At 41.8% G+C, this 17,854-nt stretch overlaps 1 protein-coding gene across 3 annotated transcripts in view; it reads right to left on the bottom strand.

Annotated features, from left to right (window-relative positions):
- KIF13B (kinesin family member 13B) overlaps positions 1-17,854 on the bottom strand; it is a 157,619-nt gene that overhangs the window by 11,753 nt on the left and 128,012 nt on the right. For 2 of the 3 annotated variants that reach the window (XM_083354305.1, XM_083354306.1), the window contains 6 exons: positions 16,940-17,092; positions 15,543-15,620; positions 15,255-15,308; positions 13,021-13,041; positions 8,969-9,071; positions 8,394-8,527 (listed from right to left, as the gene is read on the bottom strand). In XM_083354305.1, the coding sequence (XP_083210431.1) occupies positions 8,394-8,527; positions 8,969-9,071; positions 13,021-13,041; positions 15,255-15,308; positions 15,543-15,620; positions 16,940-17,092 (543 nt within the window). The remainder of the gene's footprint in view (positions 1-8,393; positions 8,528-8,968; positions 9,072-13,020; positions 13,042-15,254; positions 15,309-15,542; positions 15,621-16,939; positions 17,093-17,854) is intronic. The other variant, XM_083354307.1, reaches the window with a different exon arrangement.

Raw genomic sequence — 17,854 nt, 5'->3', positions numbered from 1 at the left:
CTCATCACTGCAATAATCAGATTGCCCTGCCTTCAGATTTTGTGCTTTTTTTGCTGAAGACTTTCTAATACACACTGCAGTAGATTCTGAATTTTTCTGAATTTTATTGAATTTATATACCGCCGTTTCCCGAAGGACTCAGGGCGTTTTACAGGGTATATAAAACATCAATACAAAAATTAAGAGCAATTAAAAAAGATTAAACTAAATCCCTGAAAAAATATAAAACCCCAGTTAAAACCCCAATTAAAACTCAGCCTGGGCCAGAAAGCTCGAAGAGCCAGGTCTTCAGGTCTCAGTGAAATGATCGAAGGTCGGGGGCAGTCCTAAGCTCCACAGGCAGCTGGTTCCAAAGGGCAGGCGCCCCCACAGAGAAGGCCCTCCCCCTGGGTGTTATCCGCCGGCATTCTTTTACTGGCGGCACCCTGAGAAGACCCTCCCTGTGGGAGCGCACAGGACAAAGGGAACTTGATGCCGGCAGCAGGTGTTCCCTCAGATATCCTGGAACCAAGCCATTTAGGGCTTTATAGGTCATCACCAGCACCTTGAATCTCACCCGGAGGGCAACTGGAAGCCAATGCAGCTCGCGGAGCAGAGGTGTTACATGGGAGTAACGGGAAACCCCCATCACAACTCGCGTGGCTGCATTTTGCACCAGCTGAAGCCTCCGAGTGGTCCTCAAGGGCAGCCCCATGTAGAGAGCGTTGCAGTAATCTAAACGGGAGGTCCCGAGCGCATGAGTGACTGTGCGTAGGGCATCTCGGTCCAGATAAGGTTGCAACTGGCACACCAGGCGAACCTGGGCAAAAGCCCCCCTGGTCAGGCTCCTATATGGTCTTCAAAACTGAGCCACGAATCCAGGAGGACACCCAAGTTGCGAGCCCTATCAATGGGGGGGTAACACCTCATCTCCCATCGTTAAAGATGGAATAGTCTGGTTAACCCGAGATGCCGGTATGCACAGCCACTCAGTCTTGGCAGGATTGAGACGAAGCCTGTTTCTCCCCATCCAAACCCGGACCGCCTCCAGGCACCAGGACATCACGGTGAGGGCATCACTGGGTTGGTTTGGGGTGGAGAAAAAAAGTTGGGTATCATCAGCGTACTGATGATACCCCACCCCAAAACCATGAATGATCTCGCCCAGCGGTTTCATATAGATGTAGAACAGGAGGGGAGAGAGAACCAACCCCTGAGGGACTCCACAAACGTGAGGCCTCGGGGCGGATCTCTGCCCTCCCGTCAACACCGACTGCGAGCGGCCCAGGAGATAGGAGGAGAACCACCGTAAAACGGTGCCTCCCACTCCCAACCCCCTGAGACGCCGCAGTAGGATACCATGGTTGATGGTATCAAAAGCCGCTGAGAGGTCTAATAGGACTAGGACAGAGGAAACCCCCTGTCCCGAGCCCGCCAGAGATCATTCACCAGCATGACCAATGCCGTCTCTGTGCTGTGCCCGGGCCTGAAACCCGATTGGTACGGGTCCAGATAATCAGTTTCCTCCAGGAACAGGGGAAGCTGATGCGCCACCACACTCTCAACAACCTTCACCAGAAAGCGAAGGTTGGAGACCGGACGATAGTTGTTTAAAACAGCCGGGTCCAGGGCAGGCTTCTTGAGGAGGGGTCTCACCACCGCCTCCTTCAAGGCAGCGGGGAAGATACCCTCCTTCAGGGAAGCAGTTATTATTGCCTGGAACCAGCCTCGTGTCTCCTCCCGGGCCGCAAAAACCAGCCAGGAGGGGCACGGGTCCAATAAACAGGTGGTGGAGCTCAGCCTCCCCATAATCCTGTCCACATCATCAGGGGAAACAGGATCGAACTCAGTCCAGATAACATGCTCAGAACCGTCTGATTCCTCCACGTCAGACTCTGCCCAGTCGGAGTTCAAACCGGTCCGTATCTGAGCGATTTTGTCCGTCAGATGATGACTAAACTCCTCGGCCCGACCCTGCAAGGGATCCTCCCTCACCTCCTGGTTAAGAAGGGAGCGAGTCACCCTAAACAGGGTGGCCGGGCGATTATCTGCAGACGCGATGAGAGCAGCAAAATAATTAGCCTTCGCTGTCCTCATTGCCGCAAGATAAGACCTTATGAAGGTTCTTAATTGCAATCGGTCAGATTCCAATCAGCTGGACCTCCAACCACTCTCCAGACACCGTCTCCGACGCTTCATCTCCCGGAGCTCCACAGAAAACCATGGAGCCCACTGGGATCTGCTCCGGGTCAGGGGTCGCAAGGGTACAACATGGTTGAGTGCCTCGGTGGCCGCCCTTTCCCAGGCATCCACCAAGGCATCGGCCGGGCTGTGAATGAGGGCGATGGGTATAGACCCAAGCGTCATCTGGAACCGTTCTGGGTCCATTAGGCACCTGGGGCGGAACCACCTGGTCGGTTCTGCAGCCCAGTGGCGGGGGGTGGCATAACGGAAGACCAGCCGCAGGAGATAATGATCGGACCATGACAGGGGGAAAATGGCTGGCAAACCCCCTCCCAGATCATCCAACCACTGCCCAGAAAAAAAAACACCAGGTCGAGAGTGTGACCCCCCACATGAGTCGGGCCCTGAATTACCTGGGTCAGGTCCATGGCCGTCATGGAAGCCATGAACTCCCGAGCTAACTCTGACAACCCTCCCAGGGAAGGCAGGTTGAAGTCACCCAGCACTATAAGCCTGGGGAACTCCACCGCCAACCCTGAGAGGGTGTCAAGCAGCCCAGGCAGGGCTGTTGCCACACAGCTGGGTGCCAGGTATGTGAGCAACAAGCCCATCTGGACCCGAGGGCCAAATCTCAGGAGGAGGGACTCACTCCCACCTATCTGGACAATGGTGGTCTCCCGCGGACATAAAGTCTCCCGAATAACCATCGCCACCCCACCGCCCCTACCCTGAGCCCGTGGCTGGTGTAGCACACAGAAACCTGGGGGGCATAGCTCAGTCAGAGGGACCCCTCCCTCCGAGCCCAACCAGGTTTTGGTAATGCATGCCAGATCCGCGCATTCCTCCTCGATCAAATCACAAAAGAGGGGAGCCTTATTAACAACGGATCTGGCATTGAAATACACCAGCCTAAGCTCAGGGACCTGATCACCCTCATCCTCAGGCAAAAGGGTGCTAACCGGAGAGAATTGACAGCTACTGGTTGGTTATGACAAGCCTGAAAATTTTGATTTTTACAATTAGGCTTTGGTAGGATCCTCAACACTCTTTTTAGGACTTGAACTGATGGCCAGTTTATGTACTCAGCACATACAATGACTTTCCTTCTCTACCATCCTTGCCATCTAAAATATTCTTTGCATGTAGACAACAGGCAAGTCAAGTCTACAGTCTAACATGGCTTCCTGAAAGCTATTATCCCACACACAGAGATGATTTTTTTTTACCCACCACCACCATCATCCAGTAGGCATGAGCTTAAATGGACTCCAGAAGATGGTAGAGGACAGGAAAGCCTGGAGGAACGTTGTCCATGGCGTCGTAATGGGTCGGACATGACTTCGCAACTAACAACCACAACAACCACAAAACATTTTATATACAACTTGTTTTGGATTGGGGCTGATCCTAGAGATCAGATTAGAGAAAGAGATTCCACAGGAAATGCTGCTATCATCACGATCATCATCAACTTATGGTGACTGAGCACAACTGTCCTCTATTATAGACTCAAGGAAAGCCAACAGAATACCCTCCATTCCAGCAGCAGCACTATTTACACTTATTGATAACATTTAAGCACCCAGCACTTTCATCTAATGTGATTTATGGAAACATCAGTTCCAGCAACAATAGTAAAATTTATGATGAGCACTTAGTGCATTTGGGTATTGCCAAGTAGAAAATGCACTTCTATTTTTAAGCCATGATTCTATTTCCCATCCCTCAGCTTCACTCCGATAATCCTCACAAGATAAGGTGGTAAAGAGAATGCTAGTGATCGTGATAGAAATGGGAATTTGCAACTATGAGGTAAGGAGAGTATTTATATCTGGCTGCTTAGGAATGTCTGGTGGACATACTCAACTCAGTTTGGAAAATGAATAAAACCATGAATTGTTAAGAAGCAAACTAGCACCTGAGAATGAACTTCCAAGTCCAGAATTTTATTTCTGAGAAAATTATTATACATTTTATTGCTTTCTCATCTAAAGCTAACCTTCTAAAATCTCAAGGGATCACACTGAGTTGGAATTGGGAAATTGTATTTCCAACAAGTCTGGCTGACACCTGCTCAGAATAAGCTGAGTTACAGTCATATCCAGAGCAGAGGATGGATAAAGGCTAGTCATTAATGGTCTTCACACCGCCTTCTAAATTTAAGTGTCTTCTTCTTGCCAGATGCTCTGAAAAAAAGGTTTGCTATTTTAGTGGTTAAGATGCCTAATTCAGGTGAAAATGAAGGGAACATGAAATACTCAACATGAAATACTCAAAAGGCGTGAGCTGATAAATATGTATCCATATAGCCCTACTAGGTACATCAGACTAGAAACTCTACAGGAAGACTAGAACTACATTTTACTGAAATTGACAACAATAATTGAATATTGTAAGTCTGATGGTGTCCTACTTCTTCTCCTTCTTCTTACACTCCAGTCAATCAGGGAGGCATTTGCATTGTCTCTAGAATAGAATAGAATAGAATAGAATAGAATAGAATAGAATAGAATAGAATAGAATAGAATAGAATAGAATAGAATAGAATAGAATAGAATAGAATAGAATAGAATAGAATAGAATAGAATAGAATAGAATAGAATAGAATAGAATAGACAGAGTTGGAAGGGACCTTGGAGATATTCTAGTCCAACCCCCTGCTTAAGTAGGAAACCCTATACCAATTCAGACAAATGGTTGTCCAATCTCTTCTTAAAAACTTCCAATGTTGGAGCATTCACAACTTCTGAAGGCAAGTTGTTCCATGGATTAATTGTTCTAGCTGTCAGTAAATTTATTCTTAGTTCTAGGTTGCTTCTCTCCTTGATTAGTCTCCATCCATTGCTTCTTGTCCTGCCCTCAGGAGAATAGCTTGACTCCCTCTTCTTTGTGGCAACCCCTGAGATATTGGAACACTGCTGTCATGTCACCCCTCACCCTTCTCTTTGTTAAACTAGACATACCCAATTCCAGCAACTGTTTTTTATGTTTTAGCCTCCAGCCCCCTGATCATTTTTGTTACTCTTCTCTGCACTCTTTCTAGAGTCTCAACATCTTTTTTACATCGTGGTGACCAAAACTGGATGAAATATCCCATGTGTGGCCTTAACAAGGCATTATAAAGTGGTATTAACACTTCATGTGATCTTGATTCTATCCCTCTGTTAATGCAACCTAAAATTGTGTTGGCTTTTTTGGCAGCTGCAGCACACTGCTGGCTCATATTAAAAGTGATTGTCTACTAGGACTCCAAGACTTAAACAAAAATCAAGAACATGGGGCTGTAACCTCAAACTGACAGTAGGGAAGTTCAAAAGTAATGATAGAAAGTATTACTTCACAGAAAGAGTACTAGAAACTTGGAACCAACTTCCACTGGAGAAAGTGGATCAATCATCAGTAACTGAATTTAAACATACTTGGGATAAACACATGCCCATCATCCAATAAAAAGTAAAATAATAATAATAATAATAATAATAATAATAATAATAATAATAATAATAATAATAATAATAATAATAATAATCAAAGGGCAGACCACTAGATCTTTTTCTGCTGTCACTTTTTAAAATTACTATGTTTGACTAGATAGTAGTTTTTGAATATTTCTGTCAAGATCACCTCCCTCACTCTCCTTACTTAGCAAATTTTCTGAAAATTTAATTGCAAGTTATTGAAAATCTATGAGGAATCAAAACAGGAGCTGAAATGTGTTACACTTTAAAAAGGCCATATTTTTTTTCTTTTCAAAAGAAGTTTAAGGAATGAATATTGCCTAAGAACACTTCAATTTTGTTAACAAATATGAAAAACAGAAGTAGATAATTTTTTGCTAGCCAAGAGCTACATTTAATACTTTTACAGAAGATGGGCCCACAAAGAGGATGCGACCACATCATAGGCATTCAGAGGGAGAAACTTGGGGTTGCTTTATATGTTAACCATGATCTACTTGCTTTATAGATTATGTTTTCATTTTCATGACTTCCACATTCAAATGGCAAGGAAATGTGCTTCCAGTTTTTAGGAATCATGTTTCAAGCTGGCTTCAGGAATTGCAAACAAATGAGCTGAAGCTACATACAGTACGTGTTCCTTATCACTTCTGCAAATGAAAGTATTAATACTAAAGTAGCTATTGACTAAGCCTGTGAAAAGGTGACATAACATTTACTGTAATATGCTTATCCATTTTCCCCAATTTTCTATAAAACAATATGAACTATTTGCTTGAGAACTAAAGACCATTTTTGTGATGCTCTTCTGCATTACTATTTCCTGAAGGCTAGCTCAGAACTGGCACTTGGCTGCTACTAATTTGAAATTCATACTGAAGAGATGGGGCTCTGAATAGTCCTAATTATTTTTTTCCAGCTTTCTAAAATAGCTGCTGTAAATGCTGGTTTGGCAACTCAAATAGCTACTTTTAATGTTTGCAAGTGTAGTACAATTAAAGATTATACTGAAATCTCACTGTTTTGAACTTCTCTTTCTTTCTCTTACAAAGGTGAGACACAAACAGAATAAACATATATATTTATGTTTAAGCTCACTGCAATTGCAGGTTTCCCTGTTACTATACTGAAGCTTAGGAGCAAACCCAACATGAAAAATGAGTCCATCTAGAACATTTGCACAAACAAATGCAAACAAAATGTTTGTAACAGAAATGTCAGCTAAGTTTAAGTTTAAGTTTATTGAATTTCTATACCGCCCTTTTCCCGTAGGACTCAGGGCGGTTTACAAAGTATTTTAAAACATCAATACAATACAAGAGTTAAAAACAGTTAAAATAATTAAATTTGATCCCTGAGGGGGAAAAAAAATCTCTCAGCCTGGGCCGGAAAGCTCAAAGAGCCAGGTCTTCAGGTCCCGGCGGAATGACCGAAGGTCTGGGGCAGTCCTAAGCTCCTTGGGCAGCTGCTTCCAAAGGGCAGGCGCACCCACTGAGAAGGCCCTCCCCCTGGGTGTTATCCGCCGGCAGTCTTTTACAGGCGGCACCCTGAGAAGGCCCTCCAAGTGGGAGCGCACAGGACAAAGGGAACTTGATGTCGGCAGTAGGTGTTCCCTCAAATATCCCAGACCCAAGCCATTTAGGGCTTTATAGGTCATCACCAGCACCTTGAGTCTCACCCGGAGGGCAACCGGAAGCCAATGTAGCTTGTGGAGTAGAGGTGTTACATGGGAGTATCGGGAAACCCCCATCACAACTCGCGCAGCAGCATTCTGCACCAGCTGAAGCCTCTGAGTGGTCCTCGAGGGTAGCCCCATATAGAGAGCGTTGCAGTAGTCCAACCAGGAGGTCACGAGTGCATGGGTGATGCATGCATGCATGGTATTCAAGTCACTTGAATACCTCAGGAACTTGCTGGGGACATTCAAAAGGCCAGTATTTGCACTAAAAAACCCCTCAGTCTAAACAGGGAAAATCAATTTGACCCTCAATGTTATGTTCTAGACATTAACCCATCATCTTTAACCACACTGATAATGCAATACAAGGATGACTTCTAAATCAATCTCTTCTAAGAATGACTTCTAAAACAATCACATTATTCCCTTCTTAAAAAGCCCAGCTATTCTTTCTGTGGGATGTTTTGTAGCTTGTCAGTAACTTTTTATGGATGGCTCTACTCCAAGTTAGATGTTTACTATTCTAAAGATGCTGATAATCTTTCAGCAGCTTTTAAATATTTAGATATGGAACCATATCTTAGTTTTCTTCTGATGACTTCTTTCTCTTACACTTCTCCTATGGTAGAGATCCAAAAAGATCCTTATATGTTTTGATCAGTGAATGGAATCAGACTGAAACCATTGAGTGCATAGTTTGTGATTCTGAACTAGGTTTTCTAAAATGATGCTTTTCAGATGTGTTAAATTTACAATTCTCAAAACACAACAGTAGCATCGTAAGATCCAGAAGGGCACCAGGATGGAGAAGCCAAAAAAAAAAACCCTCACAAAACTGTAGTACCAACTACAATCTATTGAGTCATTTGCAACCAGTCTTGATGTATTACATTGTTTTTTGCTTCCCAAATTGTACATTATGCTGAAATGTACACATGGAGTATGACATGGTAAGTCAAAAAACAAAAAAAAACCCCAACACTGTGGTTGAACAATCTTTTGCTAACCTCAGGAATCCGTTCTAAAGTTGTTCACTGGTGAACAGTTTCATTTTTATTCTTGCTTGCAACCCTCTAAATAGAATGATCTTGTACCTGCTGTGTAAGGAGAGAGGTCTGCCTGCCCTTTTTTTCATCTCTAACAGGAAACAGAGATTTCAGCAGCTTTGGCATCTGAGGCACGAAGGACTTCACAGGATTCAAGTAAGAGGCAGCCAGGCTACCGACTCCTGAACAGACAAATAAACAAACTAATTCACACTGCTGCTACTTGTCTCCTGAACATCCACAATATTACTGAAGTCTACTTTGAACCATTTCTAAACGTATGGGCTGGCTTTGCTTAATGTTGAATTTGGCTGCTAAGAAACAACCAAACAATTTCCTTCCATTGTTTTGCTGGGAAAAGAAATAAATTCTGTGCAAGTCTTTCCGCCAAAGGGAACCCTGGCCTTGCTCATGACATTAAATCATGACTGTCTATCCAACGTGGTACTCATTCACCAAAGAAATTAGAAAGAAAGTTTCAAAAGAAAATTATTTGCCAAAATTATTTGTCAAAAATTTTGTCCAAAAAGAATCTTATACTCCTATATAAAATCAGGGGAGGGAGGAGGAATCTAAAGCTGCAAATGTTAGTTCACATCACTGATCTGCCCTGAAGCTTTTACCTTGGTCTGTAGAGCCATTTTGCTGAGTTGAATCATGGAGACTTGCACTGGACCTGGATTCTGTTGAAATCTGAGAAATGTCTTGCTGGCTTTCCCATCGGCTCTGGAATTATGAAAAATATATATTTGTACAACGATCACATTGAAAATAACAACCGCTCAAAGAATTTTAAAAATGCTGAAACATACAATGAAACAAGAACAGAAACCTGTTGATATCCCATGCCGCAGAGGAAAGGTACAGGCCCTCCTTATGCTTTTCTGAACCATAGGTTAAGATCTAAAATGCCCTGTTGTAAACTGTAGCCAAATCTAAACAGATTTTGATCTGATCAGGGCCTGAATGGAAGACATTGGCAATATTATTTACAGAACATTAAGCTAACCTACGTGAATGTAATAATTAAGTATGTATATCAGCTTTCCCCATTGTGGCATCCCCCACCCACCCTCTGGACCTTGCATCGACCTTTCAGAATTTTCAGCTACCATCCTGTTGGCTAGGGAATTCTGGGCATTGATATTTATACATCCAGAGGAAGCATAACTTCAGAAAGATTAGTAAAGTTAATTGTGCTATAGTTCTTCCTATGTTGTGTTCTCTAAAAGAAGAGACAGACATCAGAAGTTCTTAGAACTTTCTGTCCTGAGAAAAGTATAGTTTCTTGTCATTTAATATTCTGATGGAGATGTACTGTTCAGATTGAGGATAAAAAGTGCAATGAGGTTGAACATCTAATACTCTCTGGAGCTGTGTGTCAGAACTAAAATTCAGGGCATGTTTAATAGAGAGACTGAACTTACATACTAGCCACTAATAGAACCTCTGGCCCTTCATTATTAATTTATAGCTGTTGGCATAGAATGGGCACTCCAAAGCAGCATTTAATAAGACAGCCTCTGTCTGTACAATAGCAATCAATGGAAAAAGCGTCTGTAACAGTTGGTATACCTGCACTAGAATGCTAAAGGAGTTACTGAGTTGGCAAGCATTCATTCTGTAAAAGGGACAGAGTTATCTTTTTTCACTGTAATCTTATAGGCTATCTCAAAGTCCATGGAAAGGCTGTGGGATGCCATTTAACAACTACTAGATAATGAAACCTAGACAACAGTTGTGGCTTTTGCATGTGAATCACCCAAAAGAAAGATGAAAAGTACAACACAAGAAATTTCTACCTACTTTACAGTGGCAACGAACTGAAATTATTTTATTGCAATGGAGCCACAAGATTCTACTATGAATGAAGTTGTTTGTTCAAGAAGTGGTGGGTACCAAGACCAACACTTGATATCTGAACAACCCACTTTCACTTAGTTCTTAGAGAAGTCCATGCTCTTTATGATTCAATCTCCCTAGGTTTCCCCCCTATGCTCTGTTCTTTTGAAGTAGATAAAAGAGAAAGAAGGATGGCTATGTTTTCTGCAAGAAGTCTGTAACAAGGAAAGAACTTATTCATTACTTGTCTGGAGAAATGTTTGCCAAATGACTGGGCACCAAGGTCAGACTTCATTAAACTAATTCTCATCAGTCCATTTAAGAACATCATGCTCTCTGTCTCACATTGGGACAAAGTCATTACAGAGATACCTTAGCATCTTCCAAATAAGCCTTATAATTCTCTGTCTTCTTCCCACAAAAGCCCCACCATCTGTCATTCATCCCTTTTATAGAACTGCCCCCAATATGCAGCTCAGAGCAGATTTCCTACATGGTCCATCCACCACTCTCAAATTTGGATAATATGTGAAACAGGATGCTTCTTTAACTGGACCTTGGTCTGTTCCAGCAAAGCAACTGGTATACAGGGATCCCTAACCTGGAAAAAAAATGAAGCAACAACCAGGGTTGCTCAAACTGAATTGTGGGCAAAACATAAGTCTCCATTTAAATGGAGGTCCACTGAATCCACTCATTCTGAAAAGATCTTTTGCATTATTCTGCCATGAAAATTGAATTTTATTAACCACAATATTTTAAAAAAATGGCAAGGCCAATACTATGAATTTTATTTTTAGAAACATTCAGTCACTTATTATTATGTATTTTCTTGTTTGATGGATGCATACTGTCACCATCTCACAAATGGATGGCAAATAACACCTAAAGACTATAAAAATAATATGAACAAACAGTAAAACCTACAATGGTTACTGAGGCTATACATGTATTTGTTAAATTCTGATGGGCACAGAAATTTCCCTTTACTATAGAGTATCTTTAGCTTTCCCTTTGGTCATCAGTAGTTACAAAAAATAAATCAGGATTTTATTTGATCTGTGCAATTCTCCTTTCCACTTTCACTGTCTTGAATTCTGCATGGCTAACCACTTCATTTTGACATAACTGCTTGCAACTAGTGATCAACAAAACAAAGGCCATCTTTTACTCATACAAAGTAGGCAATAGGAACTCAGGAAAAGTCCTGAGAATCAATGCCAGACTGGGAATGCAAAACCATTAGGGAAAGAGCGTATATTCCATCATCAGATAGTTCAATGGCTTGCAAAAGTTTGCAAATTATATCACTATAACATGCCTAAACCAGACAACTATAGTTTATGCTGTAAAGTGGTACTAACCTTGAATTAAGCCTTCTTTGAAACACAATGGAAGGAGTTAAAAAAAACTCCTAGATGTATATGCTACTGCATTGTATAATTTGACACATCATAGGCTTATGATGTATGACTGCATCACTGAAGGACTGGATGAATAAAAATCACCTCCTTGTGGGTTGAATTTCAAGCTAGCCATTTACTAAAGCCATTCTAACTCTTCAATGTGTGCTGAAGCCATCTATAAGAATGTATAAATGCTAGCTGGATTTATGGACAGAACAGTTCAGGAGCAGCCAATTTGGCCAAGCAAACTAATCTCACATTGCAGGCTCCCTAAGGTAGGTTATACTTACTAGACCAATTGGAATAGATTGGCTGTAAATTCAATAGAAATTTAAAAAAGGCATACTACTTCATTCTACAGTGATGTAATGTTTGAAATTCACTGACACAAGATGTGGGAATGATTATAAGCTTAAATGGCTTCACTTTCTTTTGCATGATGTCTTGAGCATATGAAAATATAGCAAATAAATTATTTAAATAAATAAATGAATTAAGCAGATGTGTGTAGAATTGGTATATAACCCGGAAACACTGATTCTTATGCCACCTTAAAGATTTACAAATATATTATTGGGTGGATGTCCACAGAACACAATCTGTGGACACAGTCTATCGAATGCCTGTTATATAGTCCTGTGATAGAATATGCAGAAAAGAATGCATCAGATTATACTCCATACATCTAATAAAAGGGACTTTCACCCACAAATTATTATGCTAATATGATTCCTTAGTTTTTAAAGTGAAACCAGACTTTCTGCTGTTTGTGCTACAAAACGCTAATACAGCCATCACTCTGATTTCCATCCTTAATTGTTCTTTTGCATTAGCCATCAGGGGCAATTCATGGGAGAAATATTTCCTTTCAGGCCCTGCTTGTGCTGTTTCTACAGAAATCTGTCTGGCTGCTATTAGCACCAGGATACCATGCCTCTTGTCTGATCCAGCCGTCCTCATGTACATTACAACATGCATACAATTGAATGAGTTCATTCTTCATTCTCAGTTTGTTCCATCCTCCTGTCAGTAAAGTTTAGATTGTAAACTCCTTGAGATGAACAGCTAACTTTTGGGATTTAGATAACTTTCCTATGTTTCTCATATATCGATGGCTCTGTACCAGTGCATGCTATTTATTTGCACATTTCAATAGTTAGATCTCTCCAACTGCTCAGATGAAGTAGGCAAGCTCCTCTGCTTCAGAACCAAGGCCACTTCCAGACCAAGATTGCATACCGCCACATTCAGAAAGTTTACTTTTTGCTAGGTTAATGAAGCAAAGAGGGAAAAAAGAAGCACAGCGGCAGCAAATCCAAAGCAGAATGTTAGGATTAGAGTTAAGTCACAGAAGACCGTGGAAAAGCACTCCAGAAAGGGATACTTTGTTTATCCTATTCATTAGGTGAATCTAATGAATTTGTTACCTCTGCCACGACCTTGAGACACTGACACATGCAATGAGGGATGGATATCGTTGAAGGGTTAAGAAGCAAACAAAGGCATAAAAAAAGGAAAGAAAAACAATGAGCGTTCAGATTACGAATTATTCTTCTTGTTGAAAATGTTGTTGTTCAAGGATTCTTGAACTATTTGTGGATTCTCTGGAATTTAGCAGTCAACTACAAACACTAAGAAACAAAGACACTTTGAAAGTATCTAGAGATGAACAAAAGTATAAATACTCCTACTTGGCCATGCCTTCCCTCCAAAAGATTTACCTGCTTTTTTCAAACTGTAAACCGTCATTCACAGAACAAACTTATATTATGAAATCTCAACATCTTCCACATGGGCCTTGGCTAAAAACAGAACCAAGCCCCTGCTGTGATATTAAAGGAATTACATAATAATTCTGTGCCAACAGTGGACTTGATCACGTGCCCCATTAGAAGACTGATCCAAAATTTATGCCCAAAGATATAGCTGAAATTTAGGAAAGTTATAATCCCCTTCACCATTACAATAGCCATACTTTTTTTAAAAACTATCCTTTAAAAAAAAAAGAAAAAAAGAAAAAAAAGAAATTAAAAACAAGACTCTGCTGGTGTCGAGGCCTGGAGTGGTAGCAGCTGGCTGAGGCTGCTGAAGGGCCCAAGCCTCTACTTTGGGCCCAGTCTTGCACTAGGCAGCCTAGATTAGGGATGACACAGGCAGATGTGAAATCTGGGCAGTTTCCTCAGTTGCAGTGGTGGAGCTAGGGCTGAAATTGAGGCTTGGGGGAATGACAGCTGGCTGAGAGTGCTGAGAGCCCCAGGTCTCTACTTTAGGCCCTGACTTAGGCCTGGTGCTGCTGCCAATGAGTGCCACATTGCAAGCTAGTAGGCCGAAGTTGCTATAGCTTTGCACTACATGCACCACATATATATACACACACCAGCTTGTGCATGGTCTATATGTGGCCTACACTGGGCTCCCATTCCCTGAGGCACAACCTTACATTCTTCTTAACAACCTATGTCACCACTTAACGACTACAACTGGAAGTACCGGGACTGCAGTTGCTGAGTGAAGCATTTAATTTAATCACCACTCTGCTCAACGGCTGAGATCCTGGTCTTGTGGTTATAGGTTGAGATTATACTACCTGTATAATGTAAATTAATACCAAATAATATAATTAATTAATACCGTATTTTCCAGCGTATAAGATGACTTTTTGACCCATGAAAATCATCTCAAAAGTTGGGGGGTCGTCTTATATGCCCAGTCGTCTTATACGCCGGAAAATAGTACATAAATCAATTGAGTGCCCCCGTTCTTGCAAAGCAACTTCAAGCCTCCTTAGTCCAGTCCCCCCTCCAACATGACTCTCCCTTCCCACCCCCAAGAGCCTCTCAGCCCCTTCCCCTCCCCCTTGCAAACACCAGACCCTGGGAGCTCTTGCGTCTATTCCAAAGGGTGGGTGGAAGGAAAAGCCCCTTTCGGCTCCGGATTGGCTGCAAGTCAGCGAGCCCGGGAAGGCACACCCTCCCCTCTCACTGTGGAGGAAGCAGGGCAGGCTGGCGTCTGGCGGGAGCCGGCAGGGCAGTCCTGCGCACGCACGCGCTCCCCGGCTCCTAAGGAGTCATCGGGGAGCCATGGCAGGCGCCTCACGCTCTTCCCTCTTGAGGCAGCATCGGCGGAGCTGTCCGGCATTGGGCGGGAGCCGGCAGGGCAGTCCTGCACACACGCACACTCCCCGGCTGCTAAGGAGTGCTCCGTAATAGCCGGGGAGCGCGCACGTGTGCAGGACTGCCCTGCCGGCTCCCGCCAGACGCCAGCCTGCCCTGCTTCCTCCACAGTGAGAGGGGAGGGCGTGCCTTCACGGGCTCGCTGATTTTCCAGCGTATAAGACGAAAAATCTTGAAAATCATCTCAAAAGTTGGGGGGGGTCGTCTTATACGCCAGAAAATACGGTATGTTATAGTTTTGATTCTTAGAGTGATTTAGGTATAAAAACTTAGACAGAAAATATATTATGTCTTTTAACAACCACATCCCGTCTTGGATCACGTATCTTAGTTAAAACTGACAACTCAGTTTAGAACTCATAATAGGTAAAAAATAAGTAAAGAAGTTTTCAAAATCAATTTTCCCAAATAGTTAAATTCCTATTTTTCTGAAAAAGTGCAAGCTCTCAAACACAATAAAGAAATTCACTAACAAATTGAATGCTTACTTTGTAAGAAGCAAGGCTGTATGATGGATTTAGATCTTGGCGGCTTCCTGATAGCTGAAAGAGTAACAATAAAATATGACTTTCAAATGGAGTCTTCAATCTGCAAAACTTACAGCAAACTAACAGATCACCAGAAGGGGAAGATACTTCCTATGCCTGCAGTATGGTGTTCCCAGATGAAGAAATGCTCATTTTCCTACAAACTCATTGTGGAACTACTCTTTTCTTCTCTTCACCCTCTTCCAACTATGTTTTGGGAGGATTTCAGCTCAAGTATTATAGACTCACTCGATTGACATTTGGTGAACTGAGACTCTTCTGATAAAGTTTTCCCTTTCCTGTCAGCTGTTCCTTCACAGCAACCTCCTGCAAAGAAGAAACAGATCATTCTTTCTCTAATATTCACGTATCATATAAAAGCAAGTTTAAACTGAATCAAGGGCAAGGAATGATAGGCATTTCTGTAGGGACTATTGAGAACATTTATGTAGGTGAGTGTTACTGGCTTGGAATTATGGAAAACGTAGCCCAATATATCTTGCTGGAGACAGCTAAGACATGCACGTAATCAGAGACTGGAACAAATTGTCATATAAATGCAGTCTAAGACAGCATGCAGACCTTCTTGGATAACAACACGAACCCAACTTTGGAATAAGACAACACTGAGCCCACCAATACACCATTTCCCCCCAAAATTAAGTTACAATAATAATCTAGTCACTATATTATAATGATAATATTATAATGACAATATAGTCAGAGAATGATTACCTCCCCTTCCCTACAAATATTGAAAACGCCCCTCTGCTAGTGGTCAACCCACTTCTGGGTTGAAAATAATAGACCAAAAGTGAGGCTGGCCCCAGTCCCTCAAAGAAGGGGAGAATGCTCCTGTTTCAAAGCTGCTACTCTAAAATTTACAAAAAGAAAAAAACGCCGCAATGTTAAAGAGCCATTCCTTCCCAATGTTAGAGCTTTCTCGACAAAATCCTACCCATCCACTAGAATAATTATCATTTATTACTGATTAGGCTAATGAAAATGTTACTTATGCGCAGTCTTATTTTTTTTAGATTACTCTTTGTTTGAATACAGTGAAGCTTTATGCATAAACATGATTGCTGCCCCCTATTCTATTTTCTTTGGAAATTGACCTATTGTTGTTCTATTTTCTTCTTGTTGTTCTATTTTCTTTGGAAGTGAGATATAATCTAGATAAAATAAAAAAAATAGTTTGGTTCATCAACATTCCTAAGACCACTTTAATTTTTAGGCCTTTAACAATAAAGTTAGAGTAGATGTTACAGTTCCAAACCCTAAAGCTGATGTATGGCTCCAGAACCCTTCAGGATCAAACATTTGAAATTTAGCACAGTGTATTATTACTTTTTAAAATAAAACAAGACTTAAAATACAGGGCTTATAGCTAGAGTTGGAACGTATAGAGCTAGCACTCTTTTTTTGCTTCTTGACTAATCTTAAATGACTGCCAGTATCTGGCAACAGTTTCCTGGGATTTTTAGATGAGAAACAGATAAAACCTGCAGGATAAGCCTTAGAATAGGCAATACCCAGCCTTGCTCATTTATGATGTGGTTTAACTGAAGTGTACCCCAAAAATGACACTGGAGCTCTATAGAGGTTTACACACCATGTAGCACTTTCCCTTACAATTAACTAACCTGGCGCAGCCGATCAAGAGTAAGGATGTTTTCTACGGCCAACACACTTCGAAGGTATTTTTCTATATGGACTTCTGAAGCAGCAGAAGCTGCATCTTCAACATTGGCTGCCATTCTTGCTAATGCCTCACGTTCCTCTGCCCCCTGAGCATCCTGAAAGAGAAAACCTCTCAACTTAGCAAGCCCATTGGCACATAAAAAGTAAAAGACAGGTAGGTCATAGGACACTTAACATGCTGAGCAATATTTATGATGGCAAGTTTAGAATTAGTGGGGAGGATAAATCCCTTTAAAAGTATCTCTATATGGCTGAAGAGATACTCTCTCGTTCTCTCTTTCTTTCTCTAGTAAACACAGACACACTCTGATACACACAAAATTGGCACATCTCAGGTAGACTAAAGATTGAATTTAAAACAAGGCAGTGGTGTGATTCAGCTGGTTTGCACCCAGTGCTTTTTTTGTAAAAGAAAAAGGTGCCAGAACTCACATATGTCATACAACCCACCTTGCCTACCCTACAAGGTTCCATCCAAATGCCTGAACTCCATTCTGAGCGTTCTATGAGAAAAAAAGCCCTGTTTGCACCACTTTGGCAGAACCAGTAGCTAATTTTTTAGTTGCCCAGGCCCAGAATGAACTTCCGGAAGCAGCATCCACACAGAGAACCGGTTGTTCACATGCTTGAATCCCACCACTGAAATAAGGTGTTTTTCAATAGTCAATATTCACTCAACCACTGAAAGTTCTTCATTTTATTTTTGTTTAAGTTGAGCATTTTAAATATAAATGCTTCTGTGCATTTTTTAAAAAAAAAACTTTTTAAAAGTCTAGATGCAGACATGGGACAGAGTAGGCTTTACAGATATTTGAGAAATAGTCATGATGTAGAAAGAAACTGAGCTTTACCTCCAA

Source organism: Vipera ursinii, assembly GCF_947247035.1.
Source record: "Vipera ursinii genome assembly, chromosome: 1".
Lineage (NCBI taxonomy): Eukaryota > Metazoa > Chordata > Lepidosauria > Squamata > Viperidae > Vipera > Vipera ursinii.
Note: the sequence above shows the minus strand (reverse complement) of the source record. Positions and strands in the feature narration are given on the sequence as shown.